Source organism: Ursus americanus, chromosome 18, assembly GCF_024610735.1.
Source record: "Ursus americanus isolate L20-20 chromosome 18, mUrsAme1.1.p, whole genome shotgun sequence".
Classification (NCBI taxonomy): domain Eukaryota; kingdom Metazoa; phylum Chordata; class Mammalia; order Carnivora; family Ursidae; genus Ursus; species Ursus americanus.
Window position 1 is genome coordinate 18,550,219 of NC_142144.1, and position 23,914 is coordinate 18,574,132.

The 23,914-nt window shown below is 46.2% G+C and overlaps 1 protein-coding gene across 9 annotated transcripts in view; it reads left to right on the top strand.

Annotated features, from left to right (window-relative positions):
- Positions 1-23,914, top strand: part of TNC (tenascin C) — a 92,278-nt gene that overhangs the window by 39,732 nt on the left and 28,632 nt on the right. For 2 of the 9 annotated variants that reach the window (XM_045791080.2, XM_045791082.2), the window contains exons 8-15: positions 565-750; positions 998-1,087; positions 2,564-2,827; positions 11,142-11,414; positions 11,989-12,261; positions 12,864-13,136; positions 15,620-15,892; positions 18,443-18,715. In XM_045791080.2, coding sequence (XP_045647036.2) covers positions 565-750; positions 998-1,087; positions 2,564-2,827; positions 11,142-11,414; positions 11,989-12,261; positions 12,864-13,136; positions 15,620-15,892; positions 18,443-18,715 — 1,905 coding nt within the window. Of the gene's footprint in view, positions 1-564; positions 751-997; positions 1,088-2,563; positions 2,828-11,141; positions 11,415-11,988; positions 12,262-12,863; positions 13,137-15,619; positions 15,893-18,442; positions 18,716-19,826; positions 20,100-22,528; positions 22,805-23,914 lie in introns of all 9 variants that reach the window. The other 7 variants (XM_045791081.2, XM_087869423.1, XM_087869424.1 and 4 more) reach the window with 5 other exon arrangements.

Genomic DNA, 23,914 nt, shown 5'->3' on the forward strand with positions numbered 1-23,914 from the left:
AGCGAGGGTAGGGGCAGAGGGAGAGGGAGGGAGAGAGAACCCTCAAGCTGACTCCCTGCTGAGCGCAGAGCCCTACTGAGCTGAAAATGGAGGCTTAACTGACTGAGCCACCCTGGTGACCCTGTGGCATTTTCTTAGAAGTCCCAATGTGTCCATCAATCATTGAGTCAATAAATATTTTTTCAGAGCTCAGTAAGCACTGCATGAATTACTAGAAATACAGTGATGGGCACAACAGATCAGTTCTTATACTCACAGACCTTATTTGTAAGTTTCTGTATAGTTTTTTTAAGCATAAAATCTGAGGAGCATGTGAATGACTAGAATATCACACACATTATTAATGGGGAAAGGTAAAAAAAATAAAATAATATGAAATAAAATAATGAGGAAAGGTGCTCAATATGCAGTATTTATTTAGATCAGGTATTGAGGTGGGTGGGGGGAGATGTTGTCATTTTTCTCCAATGGCAGGTGCCTGTCATGTCTCAGCTTGTATTGTCAGACTTCCACGCTCCTTGTGCCGGTCTTTTCGATGCAAATGTCCTTTCCTCTTCCAAACAGGCCTGGATGCTCCTAGGAATCTCCGTCGCGTCTCCCAGACGGACAACAGCATCACCCTGGAATGGAAGAATGGCAAGGCGGCCGTTGACAGTTATAGAATTAAGTACGCCCCCATCTCCGGAGGTGACCATGCCGAGGTCGAAGTCCCAAGGAGCCAGCAAGCCACCACCAGAACCACGCTCACAGGTGAGCTCTGCATCCCAGACCCAGCCCGCCCTCAGGGGGCGTGTCCCTATTTTGCAGCCCTCCACATACAGAAAAAAGTGCGGTTCCCAGCAATTCCTCTCACTTGGACTTGAGCGAGGCAGTCTGTAGAACATACCAGACACAGAAATCATAGCCTCCAGCGACGGGCAGCTCAGGGCTATTTTGATGACCCTCTGAAAGTCTTTCCAGTTTGGGGCTGAATATCCACCTGCCCATTCTCCCTTAGGTCTGAGGCCGGGAACCGAATATGGGATCGGAGTGTCCGCTGTGAAGGCAGACAAGGAGAGCGATCCGGCCACCATCAACGCGGCCACAGGTGAGCCACCCCTGGATCCTCACCACCGCTGGGCTGGCGCTGGCAGACGCGCTGGGGCCCAGGAGGCAGAAAACCTATTTTGAAAGAAACAGTGGATGCACAGAAGAGAAAGGGGCCCCTAGGATCATCTAACCCAGCTGTCTAATTCAGAAGTAACATAAGCACACTGCATCTAAATGATCCTGAAGGGAAATGAGATTTTTTTTAGGAGAAATTGGAACCAGATTCTATAAGAAACCTGCAAACTATTTTTAAGTTGGTAATCAGTTCCTTTTTTTTTTTTTTTTTAAATAAACCATGGACTAATCCAAACACATCTGGGAGGTTTTCTCTTAGAAAACACCTGACTTTTATAGCATACCATTGTCCTACAGACCATAAGGAGCAGGAACATAGTTTCAGACAGACTTTGCTGTTACCCATTACATCCTGAAGCTCCAGCCTTTGGAGGAGGGTGGTGAGGAGCTGTATGACTTAAAGCCATTATTGATTCTTTCCTCAAGTCCCACCCCCCACCCACCCACCGGAAAATTTGTTAAAGAAAACTCTTCCCTCTGCTTCTCCACCAGCCTCCTCCTTACTTGCCCCAGGCACTGTGAAGAAAAGGGGTCTGGTGTGCAAAGAGGATGTACACCATGCTCCTGGAACTTCCTCATTATGCCGGCGCCGTGCTGAGCACACACACTCACACTCTTTTTTATCTTTTTATTTTGAGGTAATTGTCAATTCACATGCTGTTGTGAGAAACAATACAGAGAGATCCCCCTAAACCCTTTGCCCAGTTTCCTCCAATGGTTCACAACTGTGTAGCCACTGAACGATATCACAGCCAGGAAACTGACATTGATACAATCTATCAACCTTATGCACATTTCACCAGTGGTGCATGCAACTCATTTTTATGTGTGTGCGTATTTAGTCTTACGCAATTTTATCCCACAAAACTTTTTTCATCCACTGGTACAGTTAAGACACAGAATAATTCCATCACTAGGGTCGCTGTTGTCCCCTTTTTTATAGCCACAGGCACCTCCCTCCCAGCCCCCTCTCCCTAACCCTGGGCAATCCCTAGTCTTCATCTCTGTATTGTTGTTATTTCAAGAATGCTACATGTAAGGAATCATACAGAGAATGTATTCTGCCGCGATAGGCTTTTTCACTCAGTCTAATTCTCTCGAGGTCCATTCAAATTGTTTCTTGTGTCAATGGTCAGTTCTTTTTAGATGCTTTTAATTAAGTAGTATTTCATGGTATGGATATATACCAGAATATTCTTTTTAATCTTCCAAAACTCAACGAGGCACTGTACTGTGGCATCTTAGAGAGGGGAAAATAGACCCAGATGGGACAGTCACCTGCAGGCACACAGCCCCCTGTAGGGCAGAGTTAGGATCCTAGCCCAGAGCTGCCTTTCAGCCCCAGGAGCAGCCCTGCCTCCCAGCCTGAGGCCTGTTCATCTCTCTGCTTTCCTCCCAGACATAGACGCACCCAAGGACCTGCGGGTTTCTGAAACCACAGAGACCAACCTGACCCTGCTCTGGAGGAGGCCTTCGGCCAAGTTTGACCATTACCGCCTCAACTACAGCCTGCCCTCAGGCCAGCCAGTGGAGGTGAAACTTCCAAGAGACACCACTTCCTATGTCCTGAGAGGCCTGGAACCCGGGAAGGAATACAGCATCCTCCTTACCGCGGAGAAGGGCAGGCACAAGAGCAAACCCGCACGAGTAAAGTCATCCACAGGTGAGGTCAGCCTCTGAACTCCCTCCAGAGGCTCTGTTGATTCTGAGGTTTGCAGACCCATAAGTCAGGCTGTCTCCATAAGGGAAGGTGGGAAAATGCACAACTTTCTCTACATAGCACTTTGAAGGAGCGACTGACTTCTCTTTTCAAACTCTGTTAACTGATTCAGCAGAGTCTTCTTGCTGGGGACTCACTAGCGTTTTTTAAATATTTCTTCCTAGGAGAACTTAAAAGCATCAGGGTTTGTGTTTGTCTTTGGTTCTTTTTTTTTTAATTAATTTTGTGCATTTTACAGAGTATTTTAAATTGTTTATTTTTTGTCCTCCCTCTTTAGCCTAACAATTAATTTACTTTTTACTTTATTTTTTTTCAAGATGACCAAGATATTGGTAATAATTCTTTGGTTACTTCCCACTAAATGTTTTTAAGTTTGTTTGTTTGTTTATTTTAGTAAGCTCTACACCTAACATGAGGCTCGAACTCATGACCCCAAGATCAAGAGTCACGCGTTCCACCGACTGAGCCAGCCAGGCGCCCATCCCACTAAATGTTTTTATTCCAGGTCTTTTACTTCCCTCTAAGGTTACCTGAAAAGTTGTGTATGATCCTTTGAGGCTTGCACAGCGCCCTCCTCATTTTCTCTTTTCTCCTAGTCTTCAAGAGGCGAACTTGGTTTTTCCATGACGGCTAAATCCTGATCTCTGGTGTTCCTTCTAGCCCAAATATCCTGTTCCTCGTACCAGCTGCCACAGTTCCTCGGTAGCTAAGTTGAAAAAATAATCAGAAAAAAAGTCCATTCTTCCTATATAAAAAATATATGCATAGAGTTGTGGCCCCAAACTATTCAAGAGGTCTAGGTGGAAAATGTTAATTCTACAGGGCTTGACAAGTAATAGTCTTTAGTCTCAATTTAATTAGTCTTTACTGAGAACCCACTGAATACATTGCAGTGTGCTGATATTTGAGGGGAAAGCGGGTCATGTACTTAGCATTGTTATTTTCACTCATGTGCTCTTGCTCTCTGTCCATGGGGAAGACTAGATATCAGAATGTTAGATGGAACACCATCAAGGAAAGGGGGTGATTGGGAGAATCAGGGGCAGCTGGAAAAACTGTCATGGCAGAGATTTTAGTCCAACTCAATCTCAATAAGCAGAAAAGGGGTCATAATGATGGGCAAATCTGGAAATGCCTTGAAGAGTCTTTGTCATGTATGAGTACCTTCCCCTGCAAATAACAGAGAACTCAAAAAAACAGTCACTTCAACAAAATGGAAGTTGATTTCTTCTCATAAGGTAAATCTGAGGCTACGTGGTTCAGGTCTGGCATAGCAGTTCCAAGGTATCAGGGGCTTGGGCTCCTTCTCTTTTTCTGTTCCACCATTCTTAGTCCTTGGCTCCATTCCCAAAGTCACTTTCATGTCACAATATGGCTGCCACAGTACAGCCTTCACATCTGTGTACTAGGCAGCCTGAAGGAGGAAGAACCAAAACCAAGAAGGAGCACCTCTTAGATCTGAGTCTTTCTAGAAACCTCACCGTTGATTTCTCCTCATATTTTACAGGCCACTCCACACTATAAGCAAGTCTGGGAAAGGCAGTCTGGCTCAGCTTGTTGCTGCCCACATAAAATTGTGGTTGTTTATAAGGGAGAGAGAATGGATATTTGGTGGACAAAGAGCAGCCTCTTCAGAGAGTCTAAAGTGTGCTCTGTGCACGCACTGCTTCCCAGCCAGCTATGATATGATCATCAAGGGTGCTCTGGAGGGGCAGTTCAATCAGATAAGGGAGGGGCAAAATAGAATCCAGAAGAAATAAATCCAGGGTAGAGATTTGAATGTGTCAGCTTTATAAACATGAGCTTGTCATAAGGTGTCAAGGGACGGACAGCAAATGAATCTGGAAAACAGAGAAAGACATTTCTTTCTCTTCTTTCTTTCTACTTCCTCTCTTCCTCCTCTTCCTTCTCTCACTTGCCCTGTCTCTCTCTTCATCTTTCCCTGAGTTCGACAAATACTTTATCAAAGAGTTTCCTGTCTCTACTCAATCATTTTACCCTCTGGCTGCAGCTAGGTTATCCCCGGTCTCCAGTGGGGAAGCCCCCAGGCCTCAGCAGCTCAGGAAGATGAAAGCTTTCAAATGAACCACAGGCTGGATTACTTGGTCTCTGACTAAGAGCCCAGTTTTGGCATCCCAGAGACTCAGTGGTTTCATTTCCCCAGCCACACATCCTTAATACGGTTTCCAAAAAATCATGTTGTCTATTTAAAGACATCTTTCATTACAGGAAAAATGTTCAGAGTCCCTTTTATTGGCTCTTCCCCCACAGTCTGCAGAATATTTTTCCCTAGGGCTTTCTCCATAGGACAATTTTATTTCATTAAAAGTGAGGTAGACATCTCTTTCCTTCTCTCGAATTCTATCCTTTCAAGTCCTCTACATTCCTTGACCCATAATGTTTACAGATGAGCTCCATGTGCTAAGTTCTGTGGACAGTAGATCAGTTGGGACAGATCTGTGCTGCCGGGGAAATTGCTGGTACACAGACCGACAGACAACAACACAACACTCCGCTTGCTAGAGTTGGGGGTACAGAGGGTGCAGCGGGAGCACAGGATGATTTCTGGGCATCAGGATAGGCTTAAAATGGGAGGAAGCTTTTGCACAGACACATAAAGGCAAACAGGACTCTGTTGTGGATTATGGAAATAAGTACAAGTAGAGGCACTTGGCCTTGTACATATGGGAAGAAAACACATATGGGAAGAAAACAGAAACAGATCACGTGGGAGCTCTTGGGCAAAGGTACTGTGTGGTTTTGAGTCCCACGATGTCAAAGGGCCACAGGTTCAAACCTCAGAAGAAAGGGATTCCCTGTTCTGCATCACTAGATTCTTTTTTTTTGATCTCTTTTTTTGAAAGATTTACTTATTTATTTGCGAGAGAGCACGAGCAGGAGGGGTAGAGGGAGACAGAGAGGGAGAGAGAATCTCAAGCAGACTCCACGCTGAGCGCAGAGCCTGATGCGGGGCTGGATCCCACAATCTTGAGATCATGACCTGAGCTGAAACCAAGAGTTGGATGCTCAACCGACAGGTGCCTGCCAGGCGCCCCCATCACCAGATTCTTTTTTTTTTTTTTTTTAAAGATTTTATTTATTTATTCGACAGAGATAGAGACAGCCAGCGAGAGAGGGAACACAAGCAGGGGGAGTGGGAGAGGAAGAAGCAGGCTCATAGCAGAAGAGCCTGATGTGGGGCTCGATCCCAGGCCGCCGGGATCACGCCCTGAGCCGAAGGCAGACACTTAACCGCTGTGCCACCCAGGCGCCCCCCATCACCAGATTCTTAATAGCAGAAGTCTGCAAAGTGCTGCTCATTTTCTGTGGATCTTATGGAGAAGATGCGGAATTGGCTGCCCCCAAAGCATTTTTTCCCAGGGAATTCCAGAGCTCTAGCCATGAAATTGAGCCAAAGGGCAAGCTTTGTCCTTGACACAGAACCAAATTACAAGTATGCGTAAGCTAGCTGCCCATCACACCTGAAATAAAATCCAAAGACCCTACCACAGCCTACGTGGCCCTACAGAATCTGTCCCTTCCAGTCTCTCTGATCTCACTCCCACCACTCGTCCCCTTATTCATTTCACCCTGGTCACCCTGGCCTTCCCGCTGTTCCTTGAGTATGCCAAGCCTGCTTCTACCTCAGGGCATTTGCACATGCTATTCCTGCTGCCTAAATACCACTCCTCTCCCAGTTATTCATCGGCATCTCCCTCATTTTATTCAGCTCAAGTGTCCTCTCAGTAGACTTTTCTGGCCACCAGTCTGAAATGGTGTTCTCATCCTGATTTACCCCTTCAGGGTGCTGCAGAGTTCCTCATGACACTTATCTGGCCCGACATTATTCAGTAGTTGGCTTACTTGCCTAGGACCTGCCTCCTACTACCGCCCAGAAGGTAAAGACTCTACCTCCTTTATCCAGTGCTGCATCGTCCCCAGTGCCTTAGACACAGCCAAGCACAAGACATGTGCTTCACGAGCATTTGGGATCCCCAGCTACTCCAGACTGGTAGTGTTTCCATTGACTCTCCTGGTCTTTTCCTTCTACTTCTGTATTAACAACCCAAATTCTCTCCATTTAGGATTAAGGGAAGGGAAGTTATTCTGCTGCCTTCAATTAAGCTTACTCTAGATAGAAAAGGAAGGAAGGAAAAGAGGGAAGGAGAAAGGAAAGGGGTGATGAAAAGAGCGAGGGAGGGAAAGAGAGAGAGAAGGAAAGCGAGAGAAAGGTAGAATCCCATTAATGTTGAGGAAAATTAGTGTGTGCCAGGCATCTCCCCCATGCCCGGCATCTCCCCCATGCCCCACCCCCTGCATTTATATTTTGATAAACTCAGTGAAACCCTGCTTAAAACGGAGGCCATGAATTTGTAGGTGAGCAGTAGGGACATAAAGCAGAGAGACTACGTAAAATACAAGGCCAATAAAGCATCTTTCCATACCAGCGGAAGACTCACCAGTGATACCCCAGTGATTCTCATGGGTTTGGGAAACAGAAAAGTGGGATTTTTCTTACAGTCACAGCTGCAAGTAATAGGGAACATTCTGCTGTGATGCCGTTTTGATTTATTCATGGAGCAACCTGAATTTATTCAAATATTTAATCATCCAACAAATATTTATTACTTAACTGCTATGGGTTAGGGAATGCTGGTGTCTGTGTAGAACAGAAAGGCACACAGTGAAGCCCTTTGCAATGGGAAAGAGAGAACCAAAACCAAAATTATAAGAATATAACCAGTCTGTTTAGAGGGAAGTGTGGGAAGCTATGGGAGCAGAAACAAGGACCCATTCCAAACCTGAGCGAGGGGAAGGAAGGATATCAGAGAAGGCTTTCTGGAAGACATGACACTTGGCTGAGTCCTCAAAGAGGAAAAGAAGAAAGGAAGTGCAGAAGGGGGTAATGACATTTCCAGCAGGAGGAACAGCATGTGAGAAGCTCACAGGCATGAGCAACTTCATAGTAGTGAAACACAAGCTGTCCAGTCCTGCTCTATGATGGAGCAGGAGAACAGCAAGGTATGGGGTTGGAGACATCATCAGAGACGGTCTACAGAGGGCAGTCAGTATCATGCTAGTGGGCTTGGTCTCCATTCTTGACAGTGATAAAGAGTCACTGAAAAGTTTAAAGGCAGGCAAGGCTTTTAATTTTAATTAATCTTGAGTTTATAAGATGAGATCAAGGCAATTAAATCTACCCTTTGGGGTCCTCAGGCTTGAATTTGGCCATCCACCTGCTGTGGGAGAAGCACTCTCTCCCATCAGTGAACACTGAAAGTGAATTCCTAATCAGCTAGCACTTGATAATTACCATCTACAAGATGGTGGAAGATTTAAAGTTGGCACATCTGAAAGTTTTAAGTTGGCACAGCCTGAAATTCCTCCAGGCCAGCTGGTCAACCCACCATGAGCATAGAAATGGGATTTCGAAATTCTGATTTCCCAGGCCCACTCACATTGTTCAGAGGGTGGATGCCAGTGCACAGCTGTAAGAAAAAGACAACAGCCTTTTCATAAAGAAATGCCAAGAAATCCAGCGTGGAACTATACAGCGGAAACACTGGGCTTCTGGGACAGTAAGGCCACCAGTGTGTCATTTGCTGTTGAAATGTAGAATCTGCATTTATGTGAAACCTCTTAGTCCCCACCTCAGCTGTTGTCCACTGTATTTTTATTAGTATTTTTCCCTCTAATTTCATAATTATCTCTCTCCCTTCAATTTATCTATCAATTCCATTCATTTTACTTATCTGACTAGCATGTGTTTAGTGAAAGGATGGGGTGGGGGGCAGGGGACCAATAGCACCCATAACAGGAACAGTCACAGCACGGCTCACTAAAGATAAACTGATACTCTTTCTTGACCTGCTGATCCAAAAAAAAAGTGGAAGAATAGTCAAACGTTTTGGTGGAAATATCACCCTGATTATTACTGTTTATTGAGCAACATGACGTTACGTGAAAGTCACTCTGTCACCTGTAAGAACGGATGAAACAGGACGAGAGGGGTGGTCATATAATAGAGTCAGTGGCATTTAAAAAAAAGCCGATCCAAAGAGAAAAGATGGTTCTGTCAGGAAGAGAGAGTTCCCACTGCACATCCCCTCCTGTCCTCTCTCCATCCATCTTTACTGCAAGAGCTTTCATAGACCATCCATAAGCCCTCCTCCCTGCCCCAGTTAGGTAACTCTCCTCACCTCTCCTGCAACATGGTTTTCATGGGGGGAGAAAAAAAAGCTTTATGTCTGAATCAGAGAGACAGCTTAAAAAGCGGTTAGCCAAGAAGGAAAGACAGTGACTTAATTCACATAAAGAGGAAACTTGTCAGTGCCATCCAAGTTCCTGACAAGCAGTTTTGACAGCAGGAGGAGAAAAAAAGAGGAAAGTGGGATGAGTCATAGGGGGCATTTGTGGTTGATAGGATTAATTTTTTCTAACCTTAAAGAGTTGCTTAGACTGATTTTTGTCCTGTATCTCTTCATGCATGAAGACTACTAGAATATTTGAGAAGGACACACTCCTGATTTTAGTTGTGCTTAAATCCCAAGGTCAAGGAGACGACTGTTACATCTGGAGCACTGCTCTTGGCCTCACAAGGGCCAAGGGGTTTAAGGATGGCTGACTCTCCCTTTCTTCCCCCAAAACGAGATGTGTTAGGTGCTGTCTTTCTCATCGAGGTCACGTTTGTGTGGTTAAGAACTGCTACAGGGCTTCGGGTGAGCTTTAAGGCATGAATTTGGGTTGTATGAGGAGCCCATAGAATGTAGTGCAGGATCGGGTATGGCCAACATTTTCTGTAAGGGCCAGAGAGTAAATGTTTTAGAGTTCTCAGGCCGTAAGGTTTCTGTCACAACTCTTCAAGGGGGCCTTTAGCACCAAAGCAGCCATCAACAATACATGAATGAACAACCATGGCTGTATGCTCCAATAAAACTTTATTTATTACACCGAAATTTGAATTTCATTTGTATTTTCATGTATCATGAAATAGTCTTCTTTTTGGATTTTGCCCCAACCATTAAAAAATATAAAAAACTGTTGTTAGCAGTTCATTACCAAAAACAGGCAGTAGGCCAGATTTGACCCTCAGATCATAGTCTGCAGACCCCTGTTCCAGATCAAACAAGATTTGCAGGAGTGCAGGCTTTGTCAACATGAAACATTAAGGAAAACCTTTCCCAGAACTTGGAAAATTCTGAATTAAATAGATTCCTGAAAAGAAATATTTTTCCCTCAGAAAGGAAATCTTCAATCCAATCAAGCTAGGATTTTTAAGTTAGAAGCGTGCTTTGATGGGCACATTGGGCTCTTTTGAAACCAGCAGCCAATGGGAGGCATGAATAGAGAAACAATTTGTTCCTTTCAGTGAGCTTGAGGCAGTTCTTGCTCTGTTATTTACAGGATCCATTTCCAGGGAAAATCCTTTCTTCCTAGGTCACACCAAGCCCACTTAAGCTCAGCCCTGGGCAAATTATCACCTGGAAGGGGTAATCAGACAGGTGTGTTGTTGCTGTACTTTCTGTGTTCAGGAGATGAATGACGATGGCACCTTCGGTTTTAACTGAGGTTAATAAGCTCTGTTTGTCCAAAGCCTCAGTCTTTCTCTCTAGTAAGGGGCGGTTTTGCAAAGACTCCTCGCCTTCCTCAGTACGGCCTTCCTTGGATCGTGTTCATTTATCTCTGATCTTCCTGAAGTGGTTTTATGTAAACTGACTTGAGCCCCGGAAACTGACTAAAATCCCAGCATAGAGACTATAAAACAGATCTCCTAGACGAGATTGAGGAAGCATGAAAAGGAAGGGAATCTAAGAGGAGCCAATTTTCTCAAAATACAGAAGGCTGAGCAGCTCAGACCAAGAACCCTGAGAAGAGCCAGACGCTGTTCCTTATGATCTCATCCTTATGATAAGAGACACATTCCAAAATGGAAACCAAAGCCTAGAGCACTACTAACATGGATATGTAGAGTTTTCTAGATCCACTGGACACTGGTCAGTAGGAAAATACCATTTCCAAAAGACACACCCAAAGAGGCAACAGGGCAAATAAGTATTATATTGAGTTTTCTGTTGATGTTTTGATGGCGACAGCAGCACTGGGGGATGGATACAGTGAGAGAAACATGGCACTCGGCCCCGCCCCAGCCCCCACCACAGGCCTTTGCAGCATTGGCAATGGGTTTGCCATTTCTGGGTTCCCAGAAGGAAAGGGGTTTGAGGAATGGCTTAACTGACCCATCTCTGTCATTATTCAGGCCATGCCCCTGAACTGGAAAACCTCACCGTGACCGAGGTTGGCTGGGATGGCCTCAAACTCAACTGGACTGCAGCTGACCAGGCCTATGAGCACTTTGTCATTCAGGTGCAGGAGGCCAACAGGATGGAGACAGCTCAGAACCTCACGGTGCCCGGCAGCCTGCGGGCTGTGGCCGTCCCGGGCCTCAAGGCCGCCACCCCTTATAGAGTCACCATCTACGGGGTGATCCGGGGCTATAGGACACCAGTGCTCTCTGCCGAGGCCTCCACAGGTACCTCTCTCTCACCCTTCCGTTTCTAGCTTCTTTTGTCCCTAACAGGAAACTACCCACGGATCATCGGACGCAACTCACTTTTGAATGGACTTGTTCTGCCCCAAGTTGTAGCGCTCTGGTGTCTAACAAAGGGGAGCCGTCAGGCTGTGTGACTCCAGGGGCTCCTTTGACACCGCACCCTATGTGAACAACACCCTTTGGGGTTGTGCAGAGCCCTGCCTGGGGACAATACACACAGCCCCAGTGGCGGGGATATTTAGCTTCACAAACAGACTCCCTCCTGGGAAGGGATGTGAAGGCATCGTATTTAAAAGGAAAAAAAAAAAGTCACGAAATTAATCTCCCTGTCCATGGAAGGTTGGGGCCATTCTTGAATAAAATAAGATGACAAATATTTTTCTAGACCTCATGCTCTTTGCTCTATTTCTCAAATTCAGGAGGCTGCATGATGCATGTTTATCTAAAGAAAGTCCTATATTTTTAAGTAATGTAAAGCCTGTTCTGGTGTTCAAGATTCCCTGGATCTTGCTGTGTGATTTGGTCATTAAACTCGTTCTTTGTCCTTCTCCAGGGGAAACTCCCAATGTGGGAGAGGTCACGGTGTCCGAGGTGGGCTGGGATGCCCTCAGACTCAACTGGACTGCTCCGGAAGGAGCCTATGAACAGTTTTTCATTCAGGTACAGGAGACTGACTCGGTCGAGGCAGCCCAGAACCTCACAGTCCCGGGAGGACTGAGGTCCGTGGACCTGCCCGGGCTCAAAGCAGCCACTCATTATACCATCACCATCCGTGGGGTTACGCAGGACTTCAGCACAACTCCTCTCTCTGTTGAAGTCTTGACAGGTATTGTAGACTAGTTCATTAATCTGCTTCCTCCCCTTGTCTCTGCTCAGGAAGGATCAGAGCTCTTCCTGCTGTAAGCTGGACTCAGCCTCTGCCACATTGGGGAACACCGGTGAATCATCCCCGCTTCCCTCCAAATGTCATATCCCTTATTTGGCCAAGTCCTAGTCTAGCATGGTAGCCAATTCCATGGAAAATTCCACCTACTCTTCCCTTACAAAAGTGAGAGGTGACTTTTCTTTCGAAGCAAGTTGCAGTCGTAATAGCTAAGAAATTGGAAAGCAGTTTGCAAGTGGAAAAAAAAAAAAGTGGTCTGAGCTCATTTTAAGAACACACTAAGAGATTCCCCAAAGCCCCATTTAAATGTTAAGAATGGAAGTTATGAACAATTCCTAGAACTATCTTTCACTCCCAGAGACCAAAGAGAAAAACCCTGGCTTTGGTGCCAACAGGCAGAGTGCTCAACACCTGCGGTAAATCACGCATCTGTAATCAACACTCAGCAGACAACTCATCCCAGCCTCAGCCAAAGTGTCCTCTCACCTGATCCCGGCCTGCAATTACCTTTTTTAGTAACCCAGCAACTCTATGTCCTCATGCAGAGGGGCGTCCGGATCTGGGAAACCTCACAGTGACCGAGGTTCGCTGGGATGGCCTCACTCTGGACTGGACCGCCCCCGATGGGATCTATGAGCAGTTTGTCATTGAGATCCAGGAGGCTGGCCAGGCCAAGGAAGCTCACAGTCTCACGGTTCCCGGCAGCCTGCGCTCTGTGGAAGTCCCAGGCCTCCAGGCCGGGACTCCTTACACGGTCACCCTGCACGGCGAGGTCAGAGGCCACAGCACTCCACCCCTTGCTGTGGAGGCCGTCACAGGTATAGGACCCTCCTCCCACACCAGGGACGTGACTGAGCCAGCCTCTCTTTGGCTCAGAGAACATTCCCCATGCGTCAGAGTTTTATGCCAATGTTCCTGACAGCGCAAATGCAAGTTCTAACTCAGGAAGGTCTGGGTTGGAATTCCACTTTCCTGGCTGGATGTTCTTGGATCTATCATTCGACGTTTCTGAGCCTTCTTTTCTCACCTCCAGTTCAGAGATAATACCCCACCTGAGAGCATCGTCCTGAGCACTGAATGAAACCATGACAGAAAGTGCTTAGCAAAGCTCCCACCCTGTAGTAAATACTGAACAGCAAATAGGTAAATATATCAGGTAGCAACATATCATAATGAAAATAGCAGAAACAGTCGGGCTCTGGCACAAGAACAAGGTCAAAACTTTCTAGAGAAATCTTATCGTGAGTGGCCTCCGAGTCCCTGACTGCCGTCCATCTTGTGGGCACATCTCTATGGAATAACCTTTGAAATGATCTGGCCATCTTCAGCCGAAACCGTCCGAGTCTCTCTCTCCCCTTAAAAGACATTCAGGGCAGCAGGCACATTTCCATAAAGAACAGCCACATGTGACTTCAATGTTTTTCATTCAGTTGGGGGAGGAAAAACAATTTATCTCAATTTGTCCCCTGGAAATATGCTGTTCCATCTGTTATAGGAAACTCTGTACTGTTCGTGAGGTTTTTAGAAACAGCCTTAAAAGGGGCAAATGGGCCAAATTTTTGGTAGGGTTTTTATGCTGGGCCCTCAGTCCTTGCCCTTCTCTATAAGTCCTGTGTTTCGATAATAGCACCCAAATAACCTAATTCAAATGAATTGTTCTTCTTGCTCACGTATACCAAGTAAATTTGGTCCTTGCTAGAAACTACACACTATTCCAATAATGAGAAAGGCGATGTCGCAATCCACGTAAGCTGGCCAGGTTATATTGTCCTGTGCTGCTTGAAATATCTTCAGACCAAATGAGCAAAAGGGGCTTTGAGGCCCGTGTGGTCTGGATCCGGGATGCTAACGGTCTCTATCTGTAGTATGCAAACTTTTGTTTTGAGCAACAGAACTCCTTTTGCTCGTGAAATCTCACAAGGAACCCCACTCCATGACAGATAAATGGACAGCTCTTCTCGGTGAGCTAGGGAGGCAGAGGGGACTTCGTGCTCTGATCCCCCCCCCAAAAAGAGCACCACAGTCATGTGGTACAGCTTGAATCAGCCCCTCTAACAGGCCGAGTCTGCTCAGACCCTCACAGTACACGGAGTCCTAAAATACCTGGGAATAAGTACCTCGGGTGCACTTTTTTGGCTGAAATCCCTACAGATATTTTCTTTTCTAACTTCGAATCCATGCCCCTTTAGCCTTTAAAAGGAGTCTGAGAGATTGCATTTAATCCTCAGAGGTGTTCCACTAAGCAGTGGGTTTTGCCATGTCCAGAATCCAGACTTCCTAAATCAGCAAAAAGAACTACATTAAATTTCCCTCCTACGTGGTAGAAAGATAAATAGTGGACCCTGCTCTGCACCGTTTACCAAGCAAAACATAATCACTTTTAATTAAAAGTGGGCACTCATTTCGCACAAATGGCTTTGCTTCGTGGTGCCGACATTCTTCATTCAGGCACAAAGTACTTGCAGAAGGGTGGGAGGGAAAGAACCGAGCCAAGAATCCAGCACAGAACATTTGATCCCTGAAAGCCAAGTCAAGTCCAGAGATAAAACATCAGACTTGTCCAGACGGAGACAGCATACACTTTATGAAGCCAGTCCGATAGCAGGTGGCCAGCAATAAGACGGTCTCTCCAACGTGAAGTCACGAAATGAGGCATATAATTGTCTCCGATACCGCTGAGAAGTTCCAAGGGGAAACATCTAAACAATGATGTATTTGTTGAGCTGCCACTTACTGGGCACTGTTTGTGGGTCGGGTATGACACTCGGGTTTATAAATGGTATTGAGCCATCACACAGTCACTGTCAGCTCCCTTTATAGGTGTGGAGAGTAAGACTCAGGGACGAGCTGGGTGATAGGTCCGAGACCACCCAGCTGGTAAATATCATTGTTGGAATTCCAGCCAGGGCCCAGCTGCTTGCAAAGCCTGCACTTTTAACCATCCCTACCCCCCTTACCCTGACCCGTGAGCCCGCTTTCCCAGCTGCCCTATAGGTTCTGGCCACACATGCCCAGAGACCTCCCGGTGGGCTGTGGAGTGGCCCACCGGATGGCATTGCCATCTCAAGGATCAGCCATGCGGATCTTCCCCTTTCTGACCATTTTCAATCCTGAAGAAAGCTGTGGCCAGGTTACGGCCGCTCAAGCTGGAAATAAATGCCCAGGGACCAAGAAGGACCACACATGCCCACGAAAATTCTCACGCCTCTTTCCGTCTTCCCTAGAGCCGGGCTGTGGGACGTTTTGGTTTCCTCCTTTTGTGGTTTACAGAACTGACAAATACCTCTCTGTCCTTCTTCAGAGGAGCTCCCCCAGCTGGGAGACTTAGCCGTGACCGAGGCTGGCTGGGATGGCCTCAAACTCAACTGGACTGCAGCTGACCAGGCCTATGAGCACTTTGTCATTCAGGTGCAGGAGGCCAACTGGGTGGAGACAGCTCAGAACCTCACGGTGCCCGGCAGCCTGCGGGCTGTGGCCGTCCCGGGCCTCAAGGCCGCCACCCCTTATAGAGTCACCATCTACGGGGTGATCCGGGGCTATAGGACACCGGTGCTCTCTGCCGAGGCCTCCACAGGTACCTTCCTCCCACTGCCGATGCCCCTCCCCAAGCCACCCTGCTTCCTCTCCAAGAGACTGTGCAGAAAGTCAGCCTCTCTCCATGTCTGAGTCCTTCCCTTCTGCCTCTTCGTGGCTGGCCGCACATGCTTGGAGCCGTCCCTGTGAGCTGTGCCTCGGTCTACAAGCCCCTGCCATTTCGAGAATGAATGATAGAGACATTGCCTTTTCTGACCTCCAGTCTCCAGCCTCTCCTAGCCTTTACCTAGTCCTGCCAGTCCCTCTCTTTCTGAATGATGGCTTTCTGTTTCGGGAGACAGCCTGATGGTTTTAATTCTCTCCAGGGCTGGAGGAGAACTAAAGGCCGCCCCTTGCCCTGTACGAGTTCTGGTAGAGCACAGATTATTTACTTTAGAGAGTCCTTTTGCTAGTTGGAAACGGTTCTTTACTATCCCAGATCCCTCAAGGGCATGGGCACTGCTGTTCTAACATTTAAAAGAAATGTTTTAATTTAAATGTTTCTTTAAAATGCACTGAGTATAATAAGAGAACTGAAGTACTCTCCTCCGGGCAATTCTCTCAGATACTGAGTCATTGTTAGAACACCAAATTAGCAAATAGCTAGACCAAAAAGGAAAAAAAAAAAAAATCACACAATTATGACTGGAGACAGCACCAAAGAAAAAGCCATTCATTAGGAGAAGTCCACACAGCAGCATTTGAAGCAAGGAATGTCCCAGGCTATGAATGTCAAACATCTGATGCCCTTTTTTGCTCTTTTAATCAAGAGGTGCTCCCTGGAGTGTTGGCCTTGGTGTGACGCACTCCCAGCGCCGACCCAGGAGCATGCGTTGAGCTTGACTCATCATTCTGCCCCAGCGGCAAGGCCTTCAGTGCTCCCCGGGAGCCAACTGCAGTGCGCGGCCTTCCCCACACTGTCTTCCGTCGCTCCTCTTCCTATGTGCCCCCATTGGCTGGAAGCTCAGCAGAGGCTGTCTTGCTTGGGTCTGCAAGTGCCTGCCCCATTTTTAGATAATTATTACAACTAAACTTCCATGCAAACCCATCCACCTCCTCGATCCTAGCAAAAGCTAGCTCTGCATTTTAGCCTCAATCATTTCAATAATTCTCGCCGAGATAAACATAATGCAGACAGCCACTGTCTGAATGATGACCTTGAAATGCCCAGGAATTGCAACTGAGGCTGCCCAGGATGGACCCAGGGCCCTCTGATCTGACATAGGGATCATAAATCATCCCTTCCCAGAAGGCAAGAGAAATCACCTCCATTTCTGGTCTTTCCTTAAGATCTTGTGGTTTGGGTGCCCTTAGTACTTTTATTTGTGTGGTTTGTTTTTGGGTTTTTTTTTCCTTTTTAGTGATAGCAACATTCTTGTTTCTGATGAATTGGCGGGAGGGGAGAAGGGTCATAATCCCATCTGATCTGTGTCTCCCACATCCGCAGGGATGGGAAGGCCTTCTTCCCTGCTAGAGAAGCAATACGAGCTCTCCCTACCCTGCTTCTGCCTGCCCTCTGCCTGTTTCATTCCTGTTGCATGATAAAGCACTGGTAGGCCCATCTCCCAGACAAAATGCTATTTCTTGGCCAAACAGGGTGGCCTGAGTGCCTTGCCTCAGCTCAGCTCTCCTGGTTGGCAATGCAGTAGTAGCTTTCTTGGCCCAAGTAGAAGCAGTTAAGAGAGGATGAGCTGTTCCAACAGAATATGAAAACAGCCGGTCCTTGTCAGGGTATGAAGACCATACCCAGAACCACACTGACAAGTTGGCAGTTCCCTCTAAGTCACAAAAGCAGAAGCCTCAGGGTACCGCCTTGGGAGGCTAATGGCAGCAGTTACTCAGTCTTCATTTAAATAGATGGGAGCTCCCTCAAAGCAAAGGATGCCCCCAGGAGGGAGCCAAGTAACTTGCGGTCTCCTGAGTGCAATTCAAGAGACTGGGAGCTGCCAGCTCGCTTATCTTTTTTCTTTTTTCCTTTTTTTTTTTTTTGAAGATTTTTTTTATTTATCTGACAGAGACAGCAGAGAGGGAACACAAGCAAGGGGAGTGGGAGAGGGAGAAGCAGGCTCCCTACCGAGCAGAAAGCCCGATGCGGGGCTCGATCCCAGGACCCTGGGATCATGACCTGAGCCGAAGGCAGACGCTTAATGGCTGAGCCACCCAGGCGCCCCAGCGTGCCTATCTTTTGACCGATGGCCGGCATCCCTGCGGCGGGGCTCCCTGAAGCATCTGAGCTTAGGCAGCACAGTTCCTGCTGACGTCATTTAGATGGCTTCTCACGCACGGAAGCTCAGCCAGCCGATCATGTATGGCAGCTCCGGAGCAGGGAAATCTCACTGCCCAACCTTCCTCTTGGTCTTCTTCTGTTAACAGATCCGCTCTTTCTCTCCCATCAGCACCGCTGGGTAACACCTGCTGCATTTCACCATAACCCTGAACTAGCAGAGCCTTCTACGCATCCATGGTTCTATTAACAGCCTCAGTCTTAAAACACAAGCCAAATCATTAACCCCCGATTTTTTTTTTTCTTCTCTCCTGCCCCCTTTTTCAGCCGCAGGACCTGAAATTGGAAACTTAACTGTTTCTGACATAACTCCTGAGAGCTTCAATCTCTCCTGGACAGCCACCGATGGGGCCTTCGAGACCTTTACCATTGAAATTGTTGATTCCAATAGGTTCTTGGAGACAATGGAATATAATATCTCTGGTGCTGAGCGAACTGCCCACATCTCAGGGCTACACCCTAATAATCATTTTACTATCTACCTCTCGGGACTCGCTCCCAGCCTCCGGACCCAAATCATCAGTACCACAGCCACGACAGGTACATCTGCTTTCTCCCATGTCTGACACCCTCTCTCCAGGTCTCCAGAGTCTTCTTTGCAAGGTGAAGCCGCTCCTTCTGGCCTGCTGAGGCACAAGCCATAGAGCATTTAACTCTTCCAGGATGCGAGGCTGGAGCGCTACTTAACCTAACTCTCTTCCAGCAGCAGCCCAAATGGTGGGTTTCCATGAAGCCCCTTGCCTGACCTGTTACTGACCAGGACATGTGCAGCCTTAAATGTAGTCTGGTCCTGATTGCCATATGGAACCTGGAGAAAAGAATTCTGCCCTTCCATACCAAAAGCCAGAGTTGTCCTTGATTTGGAAAGTTGTCTGCCAAGTATCCCAATGATTTAATGAAATTGTGTTGGTGCTATTTTTTTTTCCAACTGGGAAAATGTTAGGAGAAAAAAAAAAAAAAGAGCAGTTACTGATCAGTTGGGAGCACAAGGAAGCTATGCAATCCAGAACGCCCCGATTCATCACAACCTCTAGGAGCAAAGACCTGAGCATGCTGTCTTGCCCCCAGAGAGTGAATGGTTGATTTCAAAAACAAAAGTAGTCATGTTTAAATAAGGAACTTGTCAACCAAAGCATAAGCCGCTCTTACTTAAATTTGTGGTGTCTGTGGTATACATACTGCATGAGATGCTCTCTGGCATGCAGCAAAAGAGAATTCTCTATCTGAATTTAGAAAGGAGAGGCTTATCCATTCTAAATAGCATTCTTAGCACATTTTGGACTGTGAATCAGGAAATCCAAGAAAAGCGTTCACATCATAACATCAAAATCATCTGTCGCTTAAGTCACCCATGGCTGAGGGAGGGTCTGTCCTCGTTCTATGTGAGACTACAGCAGGGTGGTGGAGCTGTCGCCCCCCGCCCCACCATCCCCAGATTCAAGTACACCAAAACCTAGGGGAGAAAACCACCCAACCCCATCTATTCATTTCTCATGGCTCAATCTGGGTTTCAACAAAGGATCAATGCCTTTATTGAAGGGTGAAGTCTAAAACTTTATGGATTTAGTCTTATGTGTTTTGCTTTTTGACTCTGTAACCGTGTTTTAAACTGACACGCTTTCATATATTTTTTTTTTTCTGCTTGCTTTAGTAGCCGAACCTCTCCTTAGCCACCTCACTATCTCAAATGTGACCTGGGCCAGTGTGTCCCTCTCGTGGAAAGCCCAAGAGGCCACCTTTGATAGCTTTCTTGTAGAAGTTAGGCATTCTGACCACCTCCAGGAGACGGTGGTCCACTCTGTGCCTGCAGCGTCTCGCATCTCTGTCATCACCAACCTCAAAGCTTCTTCTAATTACACTGCCCACCTTCATGGGCTGATTGGCGGGCACCGTGTTCAGACTCTGATGGCCCAGGCAACCACAGGTATTTTCTACGACGGCTTCTTCTCTCTCCATTGAACTTCCTCTGAGGATCATTCCAAAAAAAAAAAAAATCACTCGCTACCTATTTTCATCTTCCTAGTTCCTCCAGATCGTTCTCAAATTTGATAGAGCCACCCAAATCAGAGCTTTAAAATTAAAAAAAAAAAAAAGACCACCCACCCCAAATTAAGGAACTTTTATTTCAACCTCTTTTTCCTAAATAGGCACTCACATCTGGAGTTGCTCTGTGTGTGTATATAGAGTTAACCTGACTTGCTTTGGTTGAATTTCTAAATCATCCTTCCATCTGATCTTGAATAATCGTTTCCAGTTCCACCCATTATCATCTGCCTGTGGTCTAATCAAAGTTTGCCTGTGTCCTATTCAAAGAGGTGCGTGCATGCCAGTTTCGGTCCCCTGATAGAATGTTCTACATCCTCTTTCTCTCGCCCACGATTCTAAACAGCAGCGCCAGTAGCATGCAGAGAAGAGACCCTAACACATGTGAGAGGACTCATTGATCTCATCGTGTTCTTGAGACTTCTATTTGCTTGCCTTCCCTACAAAAACAGACTGTTCTCTTTTCCCTACAAAGCATGCTTTGTCATCTACTGACACCTGTCATGAAATGTCAGTCTTCTTTCATCTGTCATTTGTCCAAATCTTGGTGCATGTGGTAAACATTCAGAGCATTAAATTTCTGAAAAGATCTGTTTCCTGGAAGCAGGCGGCATGTCCAGGAATTGTTTTGAAGGGTCAGAAGCGGGGAGGGAAAGCTGTCCCAGCTTGCATGGAACACTGTGCCTACCTTCTCCGCCCCCCCCCAAGACGTTCTTCTCGCTCCTCGATTTTCAGCTTGGCCGCACCCTTTGGGAGACAGCTGGAGGTCAAGCTGGCCATGAGAACTTAGGTCTTACTCTGCATGGTGAATGTGTTCCCACTGCCAGTCTCTGTCTGGTGGCATGAGAAGAGTCCTAACATGCATCCTTACTTGGAGAGATTGCTTCCACAGCAAAATACAGGGAAAGAGCACACAGAGGCCTATTTGGAGGGTGTTACCTTTAGTGCGGTTGAGGTAATTTGCCAACATTGTGGCTAAAAAGTATAGCATCATTAGCTTCTCAGGCGAACTGCTAAGGAAGAGATCCCATGCCGTCTCTTACGGCTATATTCTGCTTCTGAGCCAGATCCTTGTTGCCTTTGGAGACTTTATGGCATTGAGTTATGCTGTGCAATTGTTCAGTTAAAGTTCCTCCAGGTGAGCCCCTTCTTTCCTCCTAATACTGGACCTGCAGCCACACAACTCCCAAGTCCTTGGAGGAAATAGTCTGCTTCTCTTCCTAAGCCTACAAGCTGGCCCTGGTACCTCAAGCTTCCAGGACTACTGCCTCCTTCTAAAATACATTTGGAGTTGAACTTATTTTAATGGTAGTATTACTTGATAAGTGTGCATTGAAGAGGCCAGACTGTCTACATCCCAGCTGAAAACTAGCGGTACAGGCCCCGTACATTAAAAATGAATCCCTTCATCACTGATCGCCTAGTCATTAAGGAACAAGAGAAAGTTAACCTCCAGGGGAACCAGCTAGCTTTGCAAATCATCCAATAAGTGAATTTTCTAGGCAGAAAATGCAACACCTAGCTAGATTTTCTTTTACCTTTTGCATACACCAGGAATGATTTCATGAAAGCCATTTTACCTTTGCAGTATTTAAGGTAGGAAGCAGATTTCCCTATGGTGTATAGGAAACCTTTAGATTTCTAAACACTGTGGAGAATTTCTCTTGTAAGGATATTAACCTTTAATTTGTACAATCCAAACAGATCAAAAGAAGACTAAATAAGGAATCTTCAAAGTAGCATTTTCTAATATGTGCTCAGTGGAGCACCTGCTCCTTGAGATGTTCAAAGAATATTTCCCAGAAAGGGTATATCCATTGATCAGTAAGTTTATGAAGTCCTGGGCTACACAAAATTAAGTAGGTTTCTTTATAGAACCAGCATTTCAGAGGCTATAAAATGCTAACATGCTTTGTGAATCTCTAGGGTGAGACAGAATATCAATAAATGCTTCACTATAAAGCTGTTTTTCCTAGAACATCTTACGGAGCTGGTGCCCCACTGCAAACCTTAGAACTGCACCCTTACTATTCTGTATTACTCCTACGTACCGTTCTAATGGCTTGTTCTTTTCTTTATACATGGCCAGCAAATGGTCATGTCTGTCCTTATGAAGAACACACATCATGCCTGCAGAGAAAGCAGTATATTCTCTAGGATTATAGTCAACGCCTGTGTAGCCACAACCTGATGTTCTGTCTTTGGACGGTTTGGCACTTCCGTGTCCTATGGCTACATTCTGGAAAAATCCACTGCTTCCTCTAATGATGTCTCTCTCTTTCTCTTTCACACATGGCCCTGTCCCTTCAGAACCAGAGCCACAGTTGGGCACGCTAACCCTTAGCAGTATTACCCCTGAGAGCTTCAACGTGTCCTGGACCACTCGAGCCGGGCCTTTTGCAAAGATTGTTGTCAATGTTAGCGATTCTCACTCGCTGTATGAGCCCCAGCAATTCACGGTCTCAGGAGACACACAGCACGCTCACGTCACAGGCTTGGTGGAGAATACTGGCTATGACGTTAGTGTGGCAGGGACCACCTGGGCTGGGGACCCCACCAGGCCCCTCACTGCCTTTGTCATGACAGGTACTCATTCAGAGGTTCTTGTTTGTCTGTTTAGAATTCCGAGATGGGGAACGGGGTAAAGGGGACAGGCATTCTAAATTCAACCCCAAATACAGTCTTCACTCCAGATATAAACGTCTAAGTGAAGAGAGCGCAGATCCCATGGCAAAGACGGGTGTTTTGCAGCCATTTGTGGGAAATGGAGACCATGTATTCGACAGCTGCATAAACTTTCCAGGGATTTCCCTGCCTAGCTTTATGAGCTGATCCGTATTTTAGTGATTCTGGCTGTAGAGTGAGTTCTAAGTTAGTAACAGCCAAGAGCAGGAATTTTGTCCATAAATCATGCTACATAAGGCAGTTTATAAACCACCTGCCCCAGAAATGCAATAATTTATCTTTTTCTTTTTAAAAAAATGCTTTGTCTTTAAACCAGCATCTACAACAGATTACTGAAGGTTTGACCTAGGATAGTAGATCAATCCAAACTTAATTAAAGTTTACCCATTTATTGAACTTGACCTCCAACGTCTCTTTGAATCACGTAAGAATCTTGTAAAGATACGGCTTTCCATTTTCTTGCCTGAGATTATCCCAACTCAATGGCAAAGACTGCAAATGGTGTCGATTTACCAAATCTCTAGCTTGACAAACCTCAGGAAATATTTAGAAGTCTCTTGCCTCCCACTAATGATAATTTTCAGGAGACTGACTTTGCTTTCTGATTCTCACATTAAACCAGGCCTCTCCCAGCATCTAAATTGCTGCCAATAAATATGTTAATACGTTCAATTAAATATTTAATTGGAGGCTGCCATGATGACCTCGACACATGAGGGTTTTGATATCAGGCCTGAGTGGTTTCTGATCTTCTCCCACATCCTTTTAGCTGCATAACCTTGGTTGGTGTTTAACTGCTCTGAATTCCGATTTCCTTATGAATGAAGAAGGGACACCGACAGCTACTTGGGACAGCCCTCATCTCAGGAATTAAATGGATACAATGAACTTTAACAGCCTGATATCCAGCAGGCGTCTTACAGATGCTGGATTCTTTCCATTTCCTAGCAATAGGAGGGGGGGGAGCAGTGTTCTGAAAAATAATCCACAAGTCTAGATAGAAACTCAGCA